The 23,811-nt window shown below is 39.6% G+C and overlaps 1 protein-coding gene across 1 annotated transcript in view; it reads left to right on the top strand.

The window, feature by feature from the left end:
* trpc7b (transient receptor potential cation channel, subfamily C, member 7b) overlaps window positions 1-23,811 on the top strand; it is an 81,688-nt gene that overhangs the window by 32,599 nt on the left and 25,278 nt on the right. Inside the window, exons 4-7 of the mRNA XM_058407470.1 lie at window positions 155-319; window positions 3,033-3,249; window positions 7,130-7,363; window positions 9,267-9,531. Of these exons, the coding sequence (XP_058263453.1) occupies window positions 155-319; window positions 3,033-3,249; window positions 7,130-7,363; window positions 9,267-9,531 (881 nt within the window). The remainder of the gene's footprint in view (window positions 1-154; window positions 320-3,032; window positions 3,250-7,129; window positions 7,364-9,266; window positions 9,532-23,811) is intronic.

The following is a 23,811-nucleotide window of genomic DNA, read 5'->3' on the forward strand; positions in this document are numbered from 1 at the left end:
TGATGGAGACTTTAAAGCAGTTCTATAAGTAGCCCTAAATGTGATGTAAATGAATCATTATAATTAATATGGAATATTAAAGTTAATATTAAATAATTTACACACTGAATTGATGGAACTTTTTTCCCCGATCTCTGTCGCTTTGTCTCTGTAGTTTGTTGCCCATCCTAACTGCCAGCAGCAGCTGTTAACTATCTGGTATGAGAACCTGGCTGACCTGAGGCAGCAGTCTATAGGAGTGAAGTGTCTTACTGTACTAGGAGTAACAATAGGACTTCCTTTCCTCGCCATAGCATACTGGATCATTCCCTGCAGCAAGGTAATAACAGTACCTCATACACACACACACATTTATTCACTGTGCAGACTTTGACTTTATTCACTGTGCAGAAATTGTAGGATTGTCCTGTCTAACATTTTGTTGTGGCAAAAATATTCCAACTTGAAATGAATGTCTGGGTATGTAAAAAAGTATGGAAAAGTATGCTGTTTGAGAGAATGTTAGATATAGAAGGATTAAACATGCCTGGGCAGTTATATGTTGTGGTGTGATGCTGATGAAACATGTCATGTATTGTTTTTTGTCAAAGAATGATGCAGTATACATTGCCTTATAAACATTTTGTCACACAGTGCCGTGTAAAAGTTTTCATACCCCTTGAGCTTTTCCACATTTTGTCACGTTACCACCACAAGTGTAAATGTATTTTATTGGGATTTTATGTGATAGACCAACACAAAGTGGCACATAATTCTGAAGTGGAAGGAAAATGTTAAATGGCTTTCCAAATTTTTTTATAAATAAAAATCTGAAAAGTGTGGCATGCATCTGTTTTCAGCTCCCTTTACTCTGATGCCCCTAACTAAAATCCAGTCGATCTAATTTCCTTCAGAAGTCACCTAATTAGTAAATCTAGTAGTAAATCTAGAGCCTAATTAGTAAATCTAGAGTCTGTGTGTAATTTCAGTATGAATACAGCTGTTCTGTGAAGCCCTCAGAGGTTTGTTAGAGAAGATTAGACAGCATCGTGAAGCCAAAGGAACACAACAGACAGGTCAAGGATAAAGTTGCGGAGAAGTTTAAAGAAGGGATGTGTTCAATCCATCATCCGAAAATGGAAAGAGTAGGACACAACTGCAAACCTACCAATGTATGTCCATCTACCTAGACTGACAGGCTGGGTAAGGAGAGCATTAATCAGAGAAGCAGCTAAGAGGCTCGTGGTAACTCTGGAGGAGGTGCAGAGATCCACAGCTCAGGTGGGAGAATCTGTCCACAGGACAGCTAATAGTTGTGCACTCCAAAATTTGGCCTTTATGGAAGAGTGGCAAGAAGAAAGCCATTGTTGAAAGAAAGCCATTAGATGTCCTATTTGCAGTTTGTGACAAGCCATGTGGAGGACAAACATGTGAAAGAAGGTGCTCTGTCAAATGCAGTGTGTGGCAGAAAACTAACACTGCACGTACCATCCCCACTGTGAAACATGGTGGTGGCAGCATCATGTTGTGGGGATGCTTTTCTTCAACAGGGACAGGGTTGATGGGAAGATGGATGGAGCTAAAAACAGGGCAATCTTGGAAGAAAACCTGTTAGAGTCTGCAAAAGACTTGAGACTAGGGTGGAGGTTGACCTTCCAGGAGGACAATGACCCTAAATATACAGCCAGAGCTACAATGGAATGGTTTAGATCAAAGCATATTCATGTGTTAGAATGGCCCAGTCAAAGTCCAAGTCCTTGACCACCCAGAATTTCAAGTTGAAGTTGTTAACATGCATCCCAACTCTAAATAGGACCCTAAAAGTATATTTCATGCACCCTAGACACACCTACATATAGCCTAGTGCTCTTCATGGTGAAGATAAAGAAGGAACAATGGACATCAGCTGAGTTATTTTGGGCTTTGTGTGTGCTCCGACTGTGTTTGTCTATAATTACATCTCATTAAGACATCTCCTTTTGTCCCTGTCTGACAGACTATTAAAAAGAGGCGGGGGAAAGGGAGGGAAAGACAGCAAAGTTAGAGAAATGAAGATGTACAGGGAGAAGGAGAGATTCAAAGACATGGGTGTGTGAAAACAAAGAGTAGACAGATCACAAAGGAACTTAGAATAGAAAGTAATCAACTTTGATTCATCACTGATCATGCAGATTAAGATCATTATAATAATGATGATAATCAGGATCTTGGTGAAATGAACTCAGTATACTGTACACAACAAATAGTCATTTCTTTGCTGAACCTGGTGAAAGAATGAGCAGCATGGGATTCAGTGCTGTTTTTGCTCTACTGTCTCTGGTGAACAAGGTGCCAGCTAATCACACAGACACTAACAGACAGACAGACATAAACACACACAAACACACACACAGACACACACACACACACACAAACACATGCACACACTCCCAGGAGCTGCAGTGACCCAGAACACTTCTGATTTCTGTAAAGATCAGGGAAAAGGTCAAAAAAAAAACATCATTATCCTCTATATAGATTGGCTGCCCAGTTGTGTGTGTGTGTGTGTGTGTGGTTCCTTTTGGGAGTTTTTTAAACTATGGAAGACATATTTTATTCAATGTAATAATTCTTGCTTCAAGGTAAACCTCTTCCTAACATGTGTTATTATTTTCATTGCCCAAAAGGAGTGTTCTGTCTGTGTGTGTGTTTACCTGTGTGTTTACCTGTGTGTTTACCAGTGTGTTTACCTGTGTGTTTACCAGTGTGTTTACCAGTGTGTTAAACAGAGAACAATGTGTTCTTTTTTCATGTACAATATTGTTTTTCACATTATTACAATGTGTTACGTATTTAATTGGAAATCAAACAAGAATTTACAATTTATCACACACCCACACACGCACACACACACACACACACACACACACACACATGCACACACACACACACACACACATGCTATTATTATTTTCCTAGATCTCATCCACCCCCCAAGCCATCCCTCTTTTCTTTTCTTTTCTTTTCTTTTCTTTTCTCTTTAATGCTTTTTATTTTCGTTTTCTTTCTTCCAGCTCGGTCAGATTCTTCGCAGTCCCTTCATGAAGTTTGTGGCTCATGCTGTCTCCTTCACCATCTTCTTGGGCCTGCTGGTGCTGAATGCTTCAGACCGTTTTGAGGGAGTGAAGAATCTCCCCAACGAGACCATCACAGATCACCCACGGCAGGTGTTCAGGGTCAAAACCACTCAGTTCTCCTGGACAGAACTCCTCATCATGAAATGGGTGCTGGGTAAGCTATAACTAAAGCATATTAATGCATGCTGGGAGAATTTGGGGATATATGAGCTATATGGGGCAGAGTTGGTCATTCTTATCCACAGCAGAAGAGAGGACAGGATAAAGAAAGCGGTGAAGGTTCTATCCTTACGTCTAGAAGATCGCCTTGGAACTTTGGATTACCAGAGAGTTGTTGCTGGGATTATTGCAAGGCTCATATCCCTGAAGTGTCCATGTAGATCCTAATTTCACTGAGCTATATGATCTTTACAATAACTTTTGCACCACTATTTATTGGTTAGAGTATTTGCTGTTTTTTCATTAGACAGACCACTTTACACTGTTTTTCTCTTAGGTTTCCATTATCTAGGCAAATGAATAGAAACCTTTAAAATATCAACATGCTTGCAGAGTATGTGTTTACACTAGGTTGCAAATAATAGTTAGTCGCCATGTTGCTGGATTTGATGCTTGCATCCCATCAGACAGCAATTTCCATTTAAATTGCAGCCAGGGGAAGTTAGAGCTCTTATATATTGCTGTATACAGAAATCAATGTGTACATTACTGTATAAATATACACACAGAGAGGTTTAAAAGTTTCTGTGACCAACAGACGTGAACCTCTAATCTCCACATGATGAGTTCAGATGAGTATTCCCCTCTCAGAGGGTCCTGTTCTGGATTCAGAAGCTCACTCTGTGATCTGTTCTGATCCAAAGGAGGACCCAATGTTGTTTGTATTTAGCTCTCAGAAGTTAGATGTGGGCATGCATGCAGGTTTATCAGCAGATCAGCTCCCTCAGTCCACTGCATTTGAGGAGCTGCTTGAGGTTATGACTCGTGTTGTGGCCAAGTTCAATTTAGATTGGCTAAACAAGCTGAAAGTGGTTGTCTGTTCAATGCTTGATGTCCGCTCTGTCACCACCGGCTGAGCAGAACCTCCCAACGAAATTTCTTGTTCTTCCCTCATCTCCGTATAGAGCTGTGAATTAATTTGTACTTCGCTCACATGCACACCCTGGCAACTTCAAACTATTCTCTGTATGTTGGGTTTCTTGAGCATGGGTATGGAGTGATGTCGAGGATGAAAGAGCTGCTTGCGAGCTATTTCTCTCCTTCATCTGCTTTGTTGTGGAGGAAATCTGCCTTGCCTTTCAAGCAATGCAGAGTGGCATCTATCTTGGTCGGTAAGGCGTATGTTGCAGCAGGGTCGGCTGGTGTGTCTCTGCACACCATGACGGTTCTGCAGGCCTACCTGTTAAAGGACCTGGATCTGGGCGAGGGATTTGACCCTGAGGCGGAGAAAGTACTCCACTGAGCGTAGGATGGGATTCAACCATGATGCCACAGTTGTCTCCTGCATGTACGGATTTGATCCTTGCTGCTATGGGCATTAGTCCATCAGACTCAGAAGCTCAGGCTCAGTTGGGTCTCATGGCAGCAGCAGTCAACATTATTCCATTGGGTCGACTGCACATGAGACCATTCCAGTTCGGGTTTCTAAGAAGAGGTTTTCACTCTCTGAACCACCCTTCTAGGGTCATAAAAGTTATGCATCAGGGGCTTCGTATTCCTCATTGGTGGAAAAGATCTTGGTTTTTGACCTTGAGTTCCACTCTTGGCCAAGGCATTGTCTGTATAGACATTCCTCTGATAGCTCTGCTCCCAGGAGTACTAGCAAGGGTTTAGCAAGACCAAGTCCATTTATTATTAGTGGCTCTGTACTGGCCAGTCTGAGCCTGGTTCTTGGATCTAATGTTTCTCCTTGATTGTACTCCTTGGGAGATTCCTTTCTGGAGAGATCTTCTGTCTCAAGTGCAGAGATCGATCTATCATCCCAGCCAGAGATTTGAAAACTGGTCCCTGTGGGCACCAGTTCATTGATTCTGGTCTACCAACTGAGGTTGAGACAATTAGAGTCAGCCTCAGAGAAGTTATTAATTGTAAAGGTTGCTCTTCTACTGGCATTTTCTTCACTTCAGGTCAGTAGCCTCCTCCAATTTAGACATTGCTCCTGGAATGTAAAAAAAAGCCATTTTTCAAACCTCCTTTCCTCCACCTCATGTATCTCTTGAGCAAGAAAGGCTTTATCTCCTACGTTCAGTCCTAGCTCTTAGGATCTACATCCACCACTCAGGCCTGTGGTGTATACCTTTGTCAGGCCAAAGGTAATGCTGTGTAGCACCTTTCTCATTAGGTTACAGATGCTATTGCTCTGTCCTTCACCTCAAGGAGTCCCTTAGGAGTGTAGCATCATCTAGGGCTTTAGCCAGGGATGCATGCTTGCATGATATTTGTGCTGTGGCAGGTTTGTCTGCCTGCATTTCACCAGTGCTGACCCATAGTGTAAGCTATCCAATTTTATCTGTTACGTTGCTTCAGCTTAGGCCGTAGACTTTGTGTGTGTGTGTGTGTGTGGTTCCTTCAGGGTAATGTTGTAGAAACTATAATGTAACCCCATTCTCAGTTTTCTGGTCTGAACATTGCTACAGAGACCTGAACTGCACCAATGAACCCAAGGCTTTTATTCACAAAAAACAACAATACACATCTAATTTAAGGAACTGCAGCAGTCATTCTTAGAAAGAAGTTGTTTGTGCTTCATTAGAAACATGAAGAATGAGGAGAAATGGTATTATCTAGTGTCTTAATTGAATCCACCCTAAGGACATCTGTCTTGTGCCTAAGGACATCTGTCTTGTGCCTACAGGTCTGCTGTGAACACAGCAGACCAAAACTTTCCAAAATCTCAAACTAATGAAGGTCAATCACTTATTATCTGTGGCCTCACTGTAGTGCAAAGCAATCAGATATTTTTGTCTGAGAAGGAACTAGATACAGACCAGCATTTGTCCAGCCTTGTGTGGACTAGATTTGCTCTAGTGTACTTGAATCTTCCATAGAAGCTATGCATCAGTGAAGTTCCATCAGAGGTACACCTATGGGCTTCACAGGCAGGCTGTGCTGTCCACTGAAAACAGTTTGTGCTAAACAAACAAACAGCATGATATTGCAGATTATTTTTAAGTTGCAGATCATTGAATTTCACCAAGAGGGACACAAATGAGGTGGCATTTTAATGAAATTTTATGGAAGAAGTGCTTCCCATAAAGCCTTAAAAAGCAATTTCCTACTGAACTGATGGAGGTACAGAAATCCCAAAACCTCTGTTAACAATTAAGAATAGAATTTCAGTCAGCAGATACTGTTTCATAGTAGAATGTACAAATTAGATTAAAGATTAAATGAAGGAAAAAATAGAGATCTCCAGAAACGTCATTTTAACCTTACAAGCAGTTTCCCTATTAGTTACTCTGCAGTTCATCTGGTCTTCACATTCTTTCAGTCTTCTTCTTCCATCCCAATTTTGCCCTGCTATTATGTGCGTGTGTTTGTCAGTAATAACCCATTTCATTCTTACTAAGCCAATCTCTCAGAGAACATGAGCTGTGTGTATGCTCAATGTGTATCTCTATGTGTGTGTGTTTGAATCTCATTCCGGCACATTATCTGTCTGCAGCAGTAATTGTAGGAGAGATGAGTCTGATTAGAGATGCATTTCAATAATCCATTTTCAGCCCCCTGTGCGTATGGGTGTGTGTGTGTGTGTGTTGGGGGCGGAGGAGTTGCTTGTATACAGTTGGCAGTGTTGAGTAGCATGGATAGGGATGGTAGTGCATCTCTAATTTGCTATAAAGTGCTTTGATCGATACTATGCCTATTATTCAGATATATAACTGAAACCTGTGGACTTACAGACCAGTGTTATAAAATTGACAATACATTTAATCTGTTTGTGCTTTGAGGAACATAAATCTATCTTTACAATGCCTCTCTCTCTCTCTCTCTCTCTCTCTCTCTCTTGCTTGCTCTCTCTCTGTCTCTCTCAGGTATGATCTGGTCAGAGTGTAAAGAAATTTGGTCTGATGGTCCACGCGAGTACGTCATGCACCTCTGGAATGTTCTGGACTTTGGCATGTTGTCCATCTTTGTGGCGTCCTTCACAGCTCGCTTTATGGCTTTCTTGAAAGCATCTAAAGCACAACTTTACATAGATCTCCATGTGCCCAATCATGACATCAGCAACGCCTCTCTGCCTGCTGATATCGCCTACTTCACATATGGTAAGGTCACCACTCCACATAAGCCATTCAAAATGAACTGTGGGGAAAAATATCAGGGAAATTGCTGTCATTTCTGAAAGTGGATTTTATGGTGCAATTACAAGATCTTGAAGCCTTGAGGCATATTGAGAGTTATACTAATTTCCTGGAAGCAGATGTTCAAATATTGTACTGTAAATATGTGTACTGGGTCTCGCATCATTACAGTGAGTTACTGCTTCACCGGGTCACCAAGCACATGGAAGTGTTATTCGTGTGTATAATACTGCTTATACTATAATAATATATTATTCAGTAGTGAATCTCCAGAATTATTGACAGGATTCAGAATAAAAATTGCAAAAGAATGAAATGAAATCTGATTGAAAAATTCTGTATTTATGAACAGAACCTCAGTCTACGTGCAGAGCGTCTGTCATCACGTTCACTTACAATTCTAATTTATTAATGAATGACTCCATTATCTCCTAATAATTACACTTAAACTCTCAAGTTAGTTGTTATCACTTACGATTTAGTGGCAGTGAACGGTTGCTTCCTCACTAGACTCTCTCTAGTCTCTTGAATTTATTAAATAGATTCAGCTTATCATGTTACTGAGACCTGTATCAGAAATTCTATTCACTGTCTTTAGTGTCAAGACTAGTTCCATAAATTATAAATGAATAAAACCTAGCCTTTGCATAATATGGAGAATTAGTTGTTACTAAATAAAAATGAACAGATTATACTATTATATACAACACTCCTGTCAGAACTGCTGTTAAAGTAAATGATCCAACACCTCCCAAAAAATCAGGTTCAAGAATGCAGCTCCTCTGTGATATAATCAGGGATTTAGCACTAAGGGGGAAAAAAGGTTTTCAAATGCCTGCTGATTTGAAGGGGTTCAAGGCATTTCCCAGAGGGAAGTAAAACACCTGCAGTTACATGACAGAAGTAAAAAGGTTTCCTGTTCTCCAGGTCTCACTTCTGTTCTTGGGCTTGCTTTGGAAATACTATGGAATATGTTATGCATTATGCATTAGATCGCTGTTGTCGTGTTCATTTAAAACAAACTTACTATTGCTTGAGGCAGTTAACTCAATGGAGTACTGTAGCATTCTGTGCTACTCCAAGAGCTAAATAAGATCATATTCACAAGATTAAATATTAAACAATTATCAGTTGGTTCACCATTATATATCTTTTGAATATACCAGTATGAGATCGAGCTCACTTTATTGCTCGAGAATTAAACCCCTAATATTCAGCAACAGTGTACTGTACATGACAGGTCTCACACCACATCAGTTTGCTTGCTTCCTCCTGTGTGAGCTGTTATCAATGCTGCTATCTACTGGTGTAAGCTGGTAATAACATGCATGACTGCATTACTGAAGAATTATTAGAAAGAGAAATGCAAAGGAAACACTATGGTAGCTCGATATTTTTGGCTGTTGCTTAGAACGTTGCAAGTTTAAATCCCAGCTGCCTCACTCGGGCCCTCGAGCAAGACCCAAAAACTAGTCTTAAACCTTATCTAGACTGAGAGTAATCTGACTGCTCTATGTCTCTATCACTTGGTGTGTTATCTCAGAGTTTTAAAATGAAATCTCTGCAGAGTTTCACACTAATATAAACAACAAAGTAAAGATGAAGATAGCCTTAAGGCCAAAAACTGTGATATACCAGCCAACTGCTGTATTATACGGACTGAATGAAATAGATGGGCGGATAAGTGTACTTTATTGATCCTGCAGTGGATACTGGAGAACACAATTTGTACAGATAATGATGTGTCAGATTTATGTGACTGATGAATATGACTGATATATGCATCTTCTTTCTTGCTTTCATATCCCCCCACCCCTCACACATCTCTCTCTGTCTCTCTCTCTCTCTGTCTCTGTCTCTGTCTCAGCCAGGAATAAGTGGAGACCTTCTGACCCTCAAATCATCTCAGAGGGTTTGTATGCCATCGCAGTGGTCCTGAGTTTCTCTCGCATCGCCTATATCCTCCCAGCTAACGAGAGCTTCGGGCCGCTGCAGATCTCACTGGGGCGCACAGTTAAAGACATCTTCAAATTCATGGTCATCTTCATCATGGTCTTCGTTGCTTTTATGATTGGCATGTTCAACCTGTACTCATACTACCTAGGAGCCAAGTACAATCCTGCCTTTACAACGTAAGCATGTTATTCCGTTAATCATGCCTTTACAAGCACACACAGACCACTACTCAAGGTTAATGTCTTAATTGCCGTCTGTAGTCTGTATTTAATTTACATTTTAAAGTCTTCCTGTCAACAAACCTGCGTTTAAGACACCATTGAAAAGTGGCTTACAATTCATTTGGTTCTATTATTGAAGCCTAGCTCCCTCCCCCTTCCTCTCTCTCTCTCTCTCTCTCTCCCTCTCTCTCCCTCTCTTGTACATCTTTCCTCTGCCCTTCTCTCTGCTCTCTCCTTCATGGCTGTCATCTCTTATTGAGGAGATCTGGTCTGTATTGCACTAGAGATTAATGACATTCTCTCTGCAGATATGTGTGAAAACCCATGGGAGTTGCCTTTTTGTAGTCTTTAACTGAACACTTCAGGGCCAGAAATAAGGAATGGACAGGTGTTTATATAAACAGCTTATTGGTAGAAATCTTAGTTCTCAGTATTAAATAAAAGTATTAGAATATTTATGATTTTTTTACAGAAAGAAATTCTATTAGCATAATATGTAGGTAGAGGGCAAGTTTAGGAAAAAAGTAGATCCCTCAGGGGATCCTTAGAGTAAAGGGTTCAGGATAAATTGGTTACCAAAGAAGGAGGAAGTGAATGATGTCCTATAGATATATATATATATGTTTAAATGGACCCATGTTTGCCCTCAGAGCAGCCTCAGTTCTTTGTAGTGAGTTCTATTGAAGCTCTTCTGTTGTGCATTATGAGATGCTTTACTGCTTACCATGGTTGCGTAGAGTGGCTATTTGAGTTACCATACCTATCCTGGCAGCTCAAACCAGTGTAGCCATTATCATTTATTAGAATATTAGAATATTCCAACTCTAGCGTCTGTTATACATTCTTATACATGGTTGGTGCTGATCAGGGACCAACTATTCCACTATCAAATGTCATTGCAATCACATTTTTTCACAATTCTGATGTTTGATGTGGACATTTACTGAAGCCATGTATCTGCATGATATTAGCCATTCCATCTAAGTGGATTTTACACTTTCTATACTGACCAACTGTTTTTAGGGAAACTGCAAAACTGGGAGTGTCAACTGACAACCGAATCCTCCCAAAGCTTCTCTTAGATGACTCTCATTATCCAAATAACATGCTTCCTATTCCTGGCCTTTCTCTGTAGTATCTTCCTAATTTTGCCCGTTCTTTTGGAAGCCATTGAGAGAATGCATTTGGGAGGACATTTAATCCTAATTACGGTTTTGTCTTGCTGCTGGCAGTTTTGTTCTCTGCAGGTGAAATTAGCATGCTGATTAAAGTCTTGTTCTGCCATCCAGAGCAATCCCTCCAATCAACTGGCCTGACAAACAGCCCTTGAAACCCCATTACTGTAGTCATGGTTACTGTCTATTACGTTTTATTAACAGTTTAACAAGTAAAGTTTAAAAGCCAGGATGAGGCAAAGCTCAAGAGGAGCCATTGATTTCAGCCACTTTCTTTTCTCTTTAAGTCATTTTAGGAGCCCGGTTTCAGTCAGTGAAATATATTTCATAGAGCAGTGTTAAATGGCAATATGTTGACCTCAAAGTTTGACAGCGTCTGGGAGCTTGAAAGCTGTCATCGATACTTTTATCCCATCCATGATAGATTTTAGGTTAATGCCAGAGGGGTGAAACAGTAAAAGCTTTGCTGCAAAGCTACTCTTGCTCCATTTTCCATTTGACCTTTTTGCAGGAGGTGCCTTTAATTTTCCAGATTTGCAAGGACATCTGATAATCTGATTTCACTCTTGCTTGCAGCATTACTAGATGGAGGTGCATGAGTAGTGTACTGATATCAGATGAGCGTACACAATACTCATGTCTGAAAATAGAGAAAGAAACATATAACCATTGTTCTTAAAGAGGGGGTTCATAAATTATTATTTGATAGATTTTTTTATTCAAAATAGCATTACAGAGGTAGAATCAATTATTAAAGTAGCAAATTTTCATCCTTTCACTCATTCATTCGCGAAGTCTTTGACAACAGACTCAGTCCTGAAGTTCAGTCAAGACTTCTTTGTTTCACAAAGATTCCTGCTCCTCCTGGTGGATTTTCAGATGTCCCCAAGCCAACTGTGAGATATAATCTGTCCACATGGTCCTGGTTATGTCCTGAAATTTCTATCCAGTGGCACATGATAATCAGATTCTCTCTGATACCTTTGAATGAAGCAGACTAGGGTTCGTTCTCAAGGTAGCCAAACTACCTCCACCAGCTTCTCTCAGTTCAGAGGAGCAGCACCTCTACTCTGAGGTTCCCATTGTCCCCATTGTCCAGCTCCTCATGGAAAGTAAGTACAGCAACCCTGCAAAAGGAAAACCTGTAAAGTGGCTGAAATATTTTTCATACCCTTTTTCCTTTACTTGTGAATAAGATCACAAGATACACTATATTGCCAAAGGTTTTGGGACGTCCACCTTTACATGCACATGAATGTAATATGGAGTTGGCCCACCCTTTGCAGCTATAACAGCTTCAACTCTTCTGTGAAGGCTTTCCACAATGTGGTTTCCACAATGAGTGTGTTCATGGGAATTTATGACTATTGCATTTGTGAGGTCAGGCACTGATGTTGGATGAGAAGGCCTGGCTCACAGTCTCCGCTCTAATTCATCCCAAAAGTGTTCTGTCAGGTTGAGGTCAGGACAGGTTGTACAGGCCAGTCAAGTTCCTCCACATCAAACTCACTCATCCATGGACCTTGCTTTGTGCACTGGTGTGCAGTCATGTTGGAACAGGAAGGGGCCAACCCACAAACTGTTCCCACAAAGTTGGGAGCATGAAATTGTCCAAAATGTCTTGGTATGCTGAAGCATTAAGAGTTCCTTTCACTGGAACTAAGGGACCAAGCCCAACCCCTGATTCAATCATTTGGAGGGGTGTCCCAAAACTTTTGGCAAACTAGTGTATATAAACTCCTACATCAGGGGCAAGGTATTCCCCAAGGTATTCACCTGATCATCCCAACAATCTCTTTTCATGGAGAGAACCAAGGCTGTATTTGGAAGTGTTAAGTTTCATCCCAATAGCTTCATACTTAGAAGTGAAAAATTCAAGAATGTTTCAGAGGTCCAATTTAGACGTTGCCAAGAGAACAAACAACAGGGGGGTGTTAACTTTAGCCCTTCATACAGGACACCTCTCGATTCTTGATATATTGTCCATGAAAACCACAAAGAGAGTTGAAAACTAGAGTTTGACACCACCATAAACAATTTGACTTCAGGGAGTAATGTGACATTTGCTTGATCAAACACACCTGATATGACTCACTACTTCTGCTAGATGTGTGACACAACACTGAAAATCTGAAAATACAGGACCAGAGATGGACAATTCTGAGAACCATGTAATGAGGCAGGGGCTTTCTACAGTTTGGAAGCTTGATAAAAATCAGTTATAAAACTAAACTTTTCTCTTTTTTTCATGTCATTAATTCATCGCAAACTGGCGACAACTGATTGCACTAAAAATATCAGTGAATATTGTGTGCCCGACCAGGCAATTAGACAGCTAGAGGAGAGAATGTTCATTATTTGTTTAGTCTGTTGGTCAGCTAGGGTCAGTCTGAAGTTCTAATTTGGACAGGTACTTTTTGTACCATGTTAGGTTCCACAAATGCTAGGTTTCATTCACTGTGTGTTGCCTGTTGGTGGTGGTGATGGTTCAGTTCTATTGATTTTTTTGTTTGTTTGTTTATGGTCATTTTCTTTACCACAAGGTCTGTGCTTACGTTTTAACTAAATATTATTATGGTGAGGTGTTGGTTTATGTAATGAAACCATCTGCCTTGATTGAGATACAGTGTTCATTTACTATCTGCTACACAGTGTGGAACAGGGAAGTGGGGGAATCAGCTTAGGTCGTAAATTGGCACCTCATTTACAAGACAAATGCATTAGAAGAAGTGGACATGGATAGATAGTTATTAAGCTCCATGAGACTTATATATACAAACCATAGGCACTCTGAATCTGTAACCTGATTAGGAATAGCTACTGGCAGTATATATATATATATATAGTTAAACGTTGTAACAGTTCTGCAGCAGAATTGCATTAACAGAAGCAGCAGAGGGCAGTATGACATCTATTTAGAGTGTCCATGTACGCTTACTAAAATGGACAGAGGGCACGGTTCACCCATTAGAGTTATTGATTGAGTTTGTTCATGCTGTTGTTGTTTTTTCTTGTTTTGTTTTTTTTAAATACATATGCACATAAGAATAGTTTTCATACTATGACATAATTATTAATGCAGCCACTTAAGGCTATGTGTACACTAGAAAACAAAAAGAAACCTTTTTTATGTAAAAAACATAAATATGAAAATATATAAAAACATGCACCACCACCCAGCTCTCCTCCCCTCCAACAAACACCCCCACTGTGGGATGTGGTAGCTTAGTGGTTGAGGTGATGGACTATTGGGCAGAAGGTTGTGAGTTTGAGTCCCAGGTTCACCAAGCTGCCACTGCTGGGCCCCTGAGCAAGGCCCTTAACCCTCAGTTGATTAAAATGAGATAAAATGTATAAGTGTGTCTGCCAAATGCCTGAAATGTAAATGAAACACTGTCCTCCACAGACACAATGAAAAATATAGAAGAATTCGTTTAGTGAAATATCTATTCAGTAATATGTTGTCTGAATTCAGCCTGTTGTTCACATGGATGCACCATGCTTGCATAAAGCTATAGGCAAGTGTGTGTGTGCATGTTTGCTTCTCTGTATGTATTTCAGAGTACACCAGAATCTAACCCTGATCCCTGGGTTTGTTTTGACAGCTCTGTGTTACTGTCACGTCTCAAGTATATGTGTGTTGGGGGTCAGGTGGAGGTGATAATGATCTCCCTTGGGCCTGTGTGTACACGTGTGTGCGTTTGTGTGTGTGTATGCGCATATGTGTCAGAGAAAGAGAGGTAGAGATGACCAATATTGGAAAAATTCTGGAAAATGGCTTAAGGGTCAAGACAGCACACACACACACACAATATGACACAATGAGAAAGTAGTCCATCAAGTATCCTGACACCTGTGTAATGATGGATAGCTTGTCCAGATAAGAAGAAAAAGGACAGGTGAATTCAAGCTGGCTGGATGAATGAAACGATGGAGAGATCATAGGTAAAGCTGAAGCAATCAAAAAAAGAAAAAAGAAAAGAAAATCACCAGCAAAGAATGGATGGGAAGTCAAACCCCCTAACGAGAGAGAGTGAAAATGGAAAAAAAAACAGAAGGAAGGAACAGAGATAGGTGAAAACAAATGACAATGGAGGGGATATTTGTCAGAGAAGTAATTATGAAAGACAGGTTAGAGAAGACAGAGGTGTGAAAAGAAGAGAAAGAACATTAAGTGAAGAGAAAACAACCAAAATGGAGACATATAGAGAGAAAAGATATTTGGGAAGTCATGTGAACTTAACATGACCTCACAGAATTCCAATGAAATAAATATTCACCCCTTGTGTGAAGCTTAGCTCCAGGTAACGACCAATACCAAGCGTAGAGACTAAATGTGAAATGCAAATCACTCTGGCATTTGCCCTTCGTCCTGATCTTATTTGTCTTCTCAGTGTTCATAATGCTTATGATGCATGTTCATACTTTGTTGTAAATTGTTTAGCTAATGCTGTTTGGGGGCAGTGAAGGTCTAGCTCAGTGAAGGTCTGTGCTAGTCAGCGGAGCTACTATTGTTCTTTTGCACAACATGACTGAACAGTGGCAATGGTTTATGGTTAACCATTAAAGATTAGTTAATAATAATGAAATAATTTATAGGGCTTTTATGTTTTGCCTAGTGCAACTTCACATTTGTTTTAAATTCGACATGGGAAGGAAAAATGTACACTACTTTGTCAACTTAAAAATTGTCACATTGGCTAATCAGTTTGCTAATCACATCAAATACTGTAGTTAAAAAAAAAAAAAAAAAAACAACTTTGAATATTTTTGGTGAAAAAATTTCAGTTTCTGCCAAAATGTCTGTAGCCCTGCTGTTCTGATGAGCTGCATTCAGCTAAATAATTTACACAAATGCATGGGAATGGATCCATTAACAGAAAATCTCCTACAAAAGCAAAGTTAAGTCATGTTTAGAGACTAGAGTCACTGAATTATTTACAGTTTGATTTCGGTCCAGCAATTCTTGCTACCTGTGGGGGGGGGGTTCATTTTTGGCAGTTTTCGTCTCATTCTCATCTCACTTTGCTCTGTTTAATTGAGACTCTGATTAGCAAGCATAATCTACACTGCTACTGAATTAGCAAGAGAACTAGCAAGGCTTTGCAAGTAAGTTTGATCATTGAGGGTCTGGGCTAAGAATAACCATGTACATTTGTAAGAATTTCTGACAAATTTAATGTTAAAAAATGACAGTGAAAATTATACATATTTTACATTGACCAGGCATATTATTATGACCATCTGCCTAGTATTGTTTTGGTCGTCCTTTTGCTGCCAAAACAGCCCTGACCCATCATGCACTGTGTATTCTGACACCTTTCTATCAGAACCAGCATTAACTCCTTCAGCAATTTAAGCAACAGTGGCTTGTCTGTTGGATCAGATCACACGGGCCAGCCTTCGCTCCCCACGTGCTTCAATGAGCTTTGGCCGCCCATGACCCTGTCACCGGTTCACCACTGTTCCTTCCTTGGACCTCTTTTGATAGATACTGACCACTGCAGACTGGGAACACCCCACAAGAGCTGCAGTTTTGGAGATGCTCTGATCCAGTCATCTAGCCATCACAATTTAGCCCTTGTCAAACTCAAATCCTTATGCTTACCCAGTTTTCCTGCTTCTAACACATCAACACTGAGGACAAAATGTTCACTTGCTGCCTAATATATCCCACCCACTAACAGGTGCCATGATGAGGAGATAATCAGTATTATTCATTTCACCTATCAGTGGTTATAATGTTATGCTTGACCAGTGTGTACTTAAGCTAGCAAGCTTAATGGTGCTAATTGCATTTGGCTATTCAATGAAGCCTTTATACACTTTTGTGCATTTTTCAAAAATGGGAAAACAAAAAAAAGCCAGAGGAAACTCACACAGACACACTGAGATCAAACAGTAACTAAACACAGACAGTAACCCGAGCTCAAGAGCGAACCATGTAGGCAATATTATAGAACAAGATGTCAATGATCTAGATTAAAGGTCGAGGAGTCATTAACTAATCGATGTAGCAAGTTAAGATATTATGAAATAGCAGGATGGCTGGGAAAATCAGCAGACAGAAAGCCTTGACTTGAATGATCCAGAAACATTACCACATGTGGTGGGGCAAAATTAGCTCAGGGTTTAAAAAGAGTCAGTCAACAACAGTTCAGCCTCAGTTTATGCCGGGTCAGCCAGGGTACAGTGGCCCAGGAGAAGTCTTGCTTAGGGGGTCAATTATAGCTGTGCTGAGATTTCAACTTTCACTGGTCCAATCAATAGCCAAGTACATTAACCCCTGAGCTACTACTGCACTGCACAAATCAGCAGAATACATTATAATATTACAATAAATAATTAAACAACAGCTCTTTCTGCACATGCTCACTTCATGTGGCTTTCTTCCAAGTTTCATTTCTGATGTTTGTAGCATTGAAACGCTAAAGCTGAAACATTAGCATTTTCATTCTGGCTGAATTTTGGCCTCTTTCTAACCCCTTACTCGCATAAATTTCCATTGATCTTTTTTTGGTGCAAGCTTACGACACTAGCTAGTTTTACTTCATCATGGAATATGTAGAGCTTCATGTCTAGTCCCAGTGTATGTGTCAAGCCTAGCTTTATCGTTATCATGATCCGTATTTCTACCTTTGTTAGCTTGATAGTGATGTTAGATTCTTCTATAAGTCTATAAGCAACAACTACAAGCTTGTGTAGCACTTGAGGGGGAAAAAATAATCCTGAATGGCTTGCATAGTAATCTTTTAACATGTGATCTTTAGTGACAGCCAAGATTTATTTTGCAATAAAACCCAGGGGTTATGTTTTTTTTTACAGTTTAAATGTCTTTTATTGACATGTTATTCCGTTTTCAACAAATATCACTGTTCTACTACTCTCCACTACTCCCACGATGATTTTTTTTTCCCTTCGTTTGACCTTTAACATTGCTTAAATATAGTGTGTGAGGAAAGAAGCGAAAGCTGTTACTCGTCTGTTTTTAGGAGATATGCAGTACTGAATTGCTATTCTTTATGTTTTATTTCTATATATCGTCGGAGTTCAACTATGGTTCAGTTCAGATGTAAGGCTTTGTCAAAATGAGTATTTATTATTTATTAATGAATTTAATGAGGACAAGCTTTTGGTATTGTAGGTGATTTGTGTACTAATATAAGGATTTTTGTTTCTAGCTCGAGTATTTCTCATTAGCCTCACTACTTAATGAGTAAATGAGCTTAAGCCATCGGGGAGGTAATAAAGGTAATAAGGATGAATGGGGGAATAAGGAGTCTTCTCCAGTTGATAGTGATGGGGCTAAAAATCATTTCTTTAATGATAATGCGCTAGGGCCCTGGAGTTTTTTTCTTTCCTGAGACAGGAAGTTGTGACTGACCGGAAACAAGTACCTCAGCAAGCTTGTTAAAAAGAAATGAATCCGGTGCTTTTAGGTTTACATCAGCACCCTGGTGTCAGGCTTAGAATAGCATAGGCAAGGAAAAGAGGAATGGAAAAAAGGAAAGGAGAGAGAGAGAGAGAGGGGTGGATATAGAGGAGGAGTGTGCTGGCTGGAGGTGAGAGAAAAGAAAAATAAAAAAAAAGGACTGGGTAAAGCAGCTGCACTGCAGGCTCTATATTTAAGAATGAAAGAACAAAGAATGGGTGCAGTTGAAATGTAGGCTCAAAAAATGTAGGAGTATATACACACACACGCACACACACACACGCATGCACACACACACGTATGCACACACACACAGACATTGAAATGGGTTATTTTCAGCATAAGACTTGTCTCCTCTGTGTGTGTGTGTGTCTGTGCTAAATGTGCAATATGTTTTCTGGAAGTACATGTAAGGAATGCATATAGAACACTTAAAGGACATTTTGCCTTCAGAGCATGTTGACAAATAAGGGATTATGCCTACGCATATGCACACACACACACACACACACACAAACCGCAAAATATAGAAACACACACAAGTGCAGTTGCACACGTCATGATCATTAGTATTCACACCCTGCACAGCACCCTCTAGAATTCTATGAAAATGGACAACCGTGGGAATATGGTTTCCTCAGACAAACAGAGAGAGTCAGAGAAAGAATGTGTGAGGGAGTTGTGAGATGTGGGAACACAGAGGGAACCAGCACAGAGCCTGACATCACTGGTGCACATGGCATGAAACGTGTGTTTGGACAGAACCTGTTACATCCCACGCCAAAAGAGTGAACGACAACGAACTTCATATTCATACGAATTATATTCACCACATCAATGAGAGATTCAGACGTGTACATGGGGAAGGGCAGAATGAACACGGGTTCACATGGGGAGAAACAAATACCGTTCAGCTGCCAGAGTTTATTATAGATACCTCCTACTGTGATACTTACTTTATTCTCAAGATTTACAAAGCACAATAAGCTGTATAATCCCCTTAAGACTTTCGGCTTCTCTTAAAACTTGTAGTGATTTACCCCTTTTAACGCATATATTTTAACTAAGCAACTTGCCTAGTTTTTTAATAAAAAATAAAAATGTAAAAGAAACATTTAAGACATTTTATTTAGACCCCGATGCAACATTTTCCATGGAAGCAATTTTTAAACCTAAAATATTAATAGGTCATTTCGACACTAAATCAAATCGGCTCGAGTATGTAATGAGTAAGTAACATAAAGTTTCCTTACAGATTTATTTAAAAGCATGGTTGGTATGGAATCCTGTAAACCTGAACCCCTGCTCATTCATGCAATTATTCAAACAGCCGGACACCTGCCAGCATAAAAATCGTGCAGCTACAGGTCAAGAACTTCACTTAATATTCACATCAACTAGTGTGGCATGGTTGGTGTCAGATAGGGCTGGCTTGAGGATTTCAGAAACTGCTGATGTCCTGGAATTTTTTACAGACAGCAGACTATAGGGTTTGCAGAGGATTGAGTAAAAAAAAGTGGAAGGAATGCTGGAAATAGCATCCCAGAATGAAGAAAATTACGAAAAACTAAGGATGACACTCTACAACAGCAGAAAATCTGAAAAGATCCAGCCTTGAACAGGGACCTGAGGTTACAGTAGGAACAGGCTCACCAAATCATACTATATTTATTATCTGACCAAGATGTTAAGTAGAAATAAACCATGATCAGATATTGACTGAATAAATGTAATGTCTTGATATTCTCAAGCACTACTCTCATTCGGTTCTTTTCGTACGTTTGCCATGTGACATTGGATCACCCGTTTAAGCTTTGGGAATTTTTTCTTTTAAGGGAACTTACAACTGAGACAGTATACAAATATAAATAAGGGGTTAAGAGTCTTGTTCAAGGACACAACCGTGGCAGTATGGCCGTGTTGAATCTGAAAAATACAGTCTTCTGATTAGTATTCCAAAGCTTTCACGACTGAGCCCCACTACCTTCTGTTTCTAATTCAGACCTGCCTGTTCATTGGGTTGTTGCCCAATTGTGTTCACCCATTGTGTTTTGGTGTGTCGGTTCTTTATCTCAGTATACTATGCTGCTTCTTTGTAGTGTTGTACAGTCTTATCATGCTTTTTGTATTGTTAAATCCAATTATTTTTGTTCTTTGCCTGTTCATTTTAGTTTTCTGCATTTTGACATTGATTATATGTTATCCTTCTTTACCATACAGTAACCTGCCTAGGATTTGGGCCGTCGAACCCTGCTTCTTTTATTCACCCAAATAAAGCATATATAGACTTTATGCCACCCTCTCACCACACGTTATGCTAAACCAGCATTGAGGGGGAGAGGCACTGAAAAATAGCAAGTGAAACACATTAATTAGTGAGAAAAGCTGACATAGGAGGAACAGGGGTGCACTTTCTCAGTCTCTGCAAAAAAATACAAATATATCTGAGATAAATACTTTGTCAAAAGACGTTCCTGCATTCGGTGAACTCTCTGTTATAGAGAAACTAAAAGAATTGTCACGCAGCATGCTCATTTGGCTGTTCAGTAAATACTGGAATGTCTCCTCTTGGAGGAGTGAGTAAAGGTTTTTATTTCTCTAAATATAACTGTTTGGCTTCTCCAGCAGGATGAGGTTTATGGGAGTATGATTAAGCGTTTGTGCTTTTATGTATGTGTGTGTTGGTGTTGGTGTGAATATAAATGTATTTCGGTCCTTATGCATGTTTTTACATTTTCATTTGCATATATTTATATGGCAGATGCCGGTTTTGGCACATTATGACTGAGGAAGTTCATAATCCAAGCATCAAGCTGTTCAAATACTCGACATTGATGAGAGATACTGTATGTTTCCACCAAGTGGTCAGAAATTAATGAAAGACTGATGATAGAAGAAACAGATCCTCTAGAGAGGAATTGGATTAAGCACTGGTACATGGGAGCTGCTCACACATCAGCACTGTATATAGACATGATATATGTTGCTTTGTAGGTTAACAGTTATTGACTGTAGGCTGTGCATAGTGCGTCAGCCTCGCCTCGGAATAAGGAAAATGGAGCGGGAGATGAAAATAAATGGAAAGGGACCCCCACAGGATCACTACTGAGCAAATATGACATGAGGGATGGATCGTTCTCAGCACAACACTGACATTGACATGTTAGTGACATGACTGAGTTGTTATGAGCGTCTTGTCTACATCATATGTTGTATTTATACACGCTGTGGGTGGCTTTAAAGATCAGCTATAGTCTCTAAATGCAAACCTGCATGGTCAACTAACATGGTGTGTGTAATAAAGTAGTCAATAGAAATACACAGTAGTTATAAAATCCCACCATTGCTGCTACAATGTCATTAATATTTCAGTTGGGCTGAGAATGATCTGAATACCTTATAATACATTTGGCGATCTGGGAAAACCCTTCACACGTCAAATAACCAGAAATAATGAAAAAATTATAATAACAACAAAGCTCTTTATTTATCTAGAACATTCTTTGACACCTCACCTTTAAGAAAATATTAATATATTTCCCCCAAATGATGGAGAATGGTTTTATTAACATTCTGCAATGATTACACCCCTGTAGGTAGATAAGGAGTCGATCTTCATGGTCATATGTATTATTTTTATCACCTCACAGCTCCAGGGTCACTGGTTTGATCCTCGATTAAAATAAAGCAGTTTGTGAAAATGAATAAATTATTCAAGTAAATGCAAGTAAATGCAAATGAAGTCAATAAGTAATAGTTGCTTTTATACATTCAGTGTGTCGGTGTCTCTCTGTGGAGTTGGAATAGAATCTTTAAATCCAAATCATAAAAATAAATCTGGTATTTTCTTTTCTTTTTTTTTTACTTGAATGAGTAATGGTAGATTATTATACAGTAATCCCCCTCTATATCGCGGCCCGGGTATATTGCGGATTTTTATTTGGAACATAACTAATTTTCTTCGCGGATTTTCCCGGTTTTTATGTTGAAATAAGATAATTTATTAATAAAAAAAATATAATTGTTAATTACAAAATATAAACATTAATTGAAAATGAAGTAAAGTGTTATTTTGCTGAAAAGCAAAATACAGTACGGCTGGAGGAACGAGTCTGGCCAATCGGAACGCCCCATTCATTTAATCACGGTTGTGATTGGCTGCTGGTTATGCATGCAGTTGGGGAAAGGGAAGCAGAATTCTCCAGCATCCCGGTTCTTCGCATGTCACTGTCCTGAGTGTTTCATTTTGTTCTGTGTACGCTGTATTTTTACATTTTTTCTGCAAGCCCTATTAATTCATCTCGGTATATGCTTGCAAATGTTTTCTGTGTGTGTTTAAAGAGTGTGGGAGGGTCATTACGGCTTAAACAATAAAAGCATTGTGGGGTGGTGTCCGCGTATCGTGAATTTTCGTTTATCGCAGGTGATTTTGGAACGTAATCCCTACTATAAACGGGGGATTACTGTACCTCTATACTGACCTATGGAATAAGTACACCTGATAAACGATAGCCGATAGCTGAAAGAAATCACCACATTTATCAATCATGACAGGATTTAAGACACTGGACAAGTTTGTATTATATTGTAGTTTGAAGGGACCATTAATTTATCACTGATAAATACAGTAGGTGTAATAACGCATGCTAATATTGCTTTCCCTAAATGCATTGTACAGGATTAATGCTATATTGATTTCATATTGTAATGCAGTTCAGTATAACTTTGATTTAGACAAGCAGTTCAATTACTGTCGAATTGAAATGAGTTGAAATGAAAGAAAAGAAAGCGAGTTAAAGAAATAAAAGAGGGAGATCTGCTCTATAGGTTGGACGACGAAGGGAGTTGGAGAATTGCAAATGGGGGAGATCAGCCAACTTGCTGTGATGCCAGAGGCAGATGGAAATGGGAGTGAATGAGTAAGAGGCTTAGCAGAAGAGGCAGAGACATAAAAGAGAAGGGAAAAAAAAAAGCATTAGCAAGAAAATATTACAAAATGTGCGAGGCTGCTGTAATATAGACATTTGAAAAACAAAGTGAGAAGTACTGGTAATAAAGAAATCCCATCTCCATTTTAGACTGCTTCAGACAGAAAGAAAAGGCTTATATTATTTAGATATGATGAGAGAAGTAGGGACCGAGAGAATCAGTGTTGTCTTGCCCAGTCTGTGTGGGCGAAGTTAGTGGTGATGCCAGCTATCTGCCTAGAACCTGGGCGAATGGAAAAGAGCGTGCGAGAGAGAGAGAGAGAGAGAGAGAGAGAGAGAGAGAGAGCGCGCGCGCGCACGCTTGTGTCTTACGTTTTCTATTGAAAGGAGAATGGAAGAATTGAAGGCTGATGAAATAGGGATGTATTGAGAGAACGCCACTGTGAAAGATGGAAGATCATGCTGAAGGAGGAAGAATCTTAACTTTAAAAGAGCATAATAATGAGTTTGGTAGAAACGCTCACAAAAGGTTAATGTGTCTGGGAAGACAGATGTGTAGTCAGAATAGGAGAGAGAATGATTGATATATTGAGGTTGATAAAGAAGTATAGGGTGAGATATAAAGAGAAAGACAGCAGCCAGCAGAAACAGTATGTAGGCAGGACAGACAGGTTCGCTATTGTTTTTCATTGAAATCAAT

Source organism: Hemibagrus wyckioides, linkage group LG14 (assembly GCF_019097595.1).
Source record: "Hemibagrus wyckioides isolate EC202008001 linkage group LG14, SWU_Hwy_1.0, whole genome shotgun sequence".
Lineage (NCBI taxonomy): Eukaryota > Metazoa > Chordata > Actinopteri > Siluriformes > Bagridae > Hemibagrus > Hemibagrus wyckioides.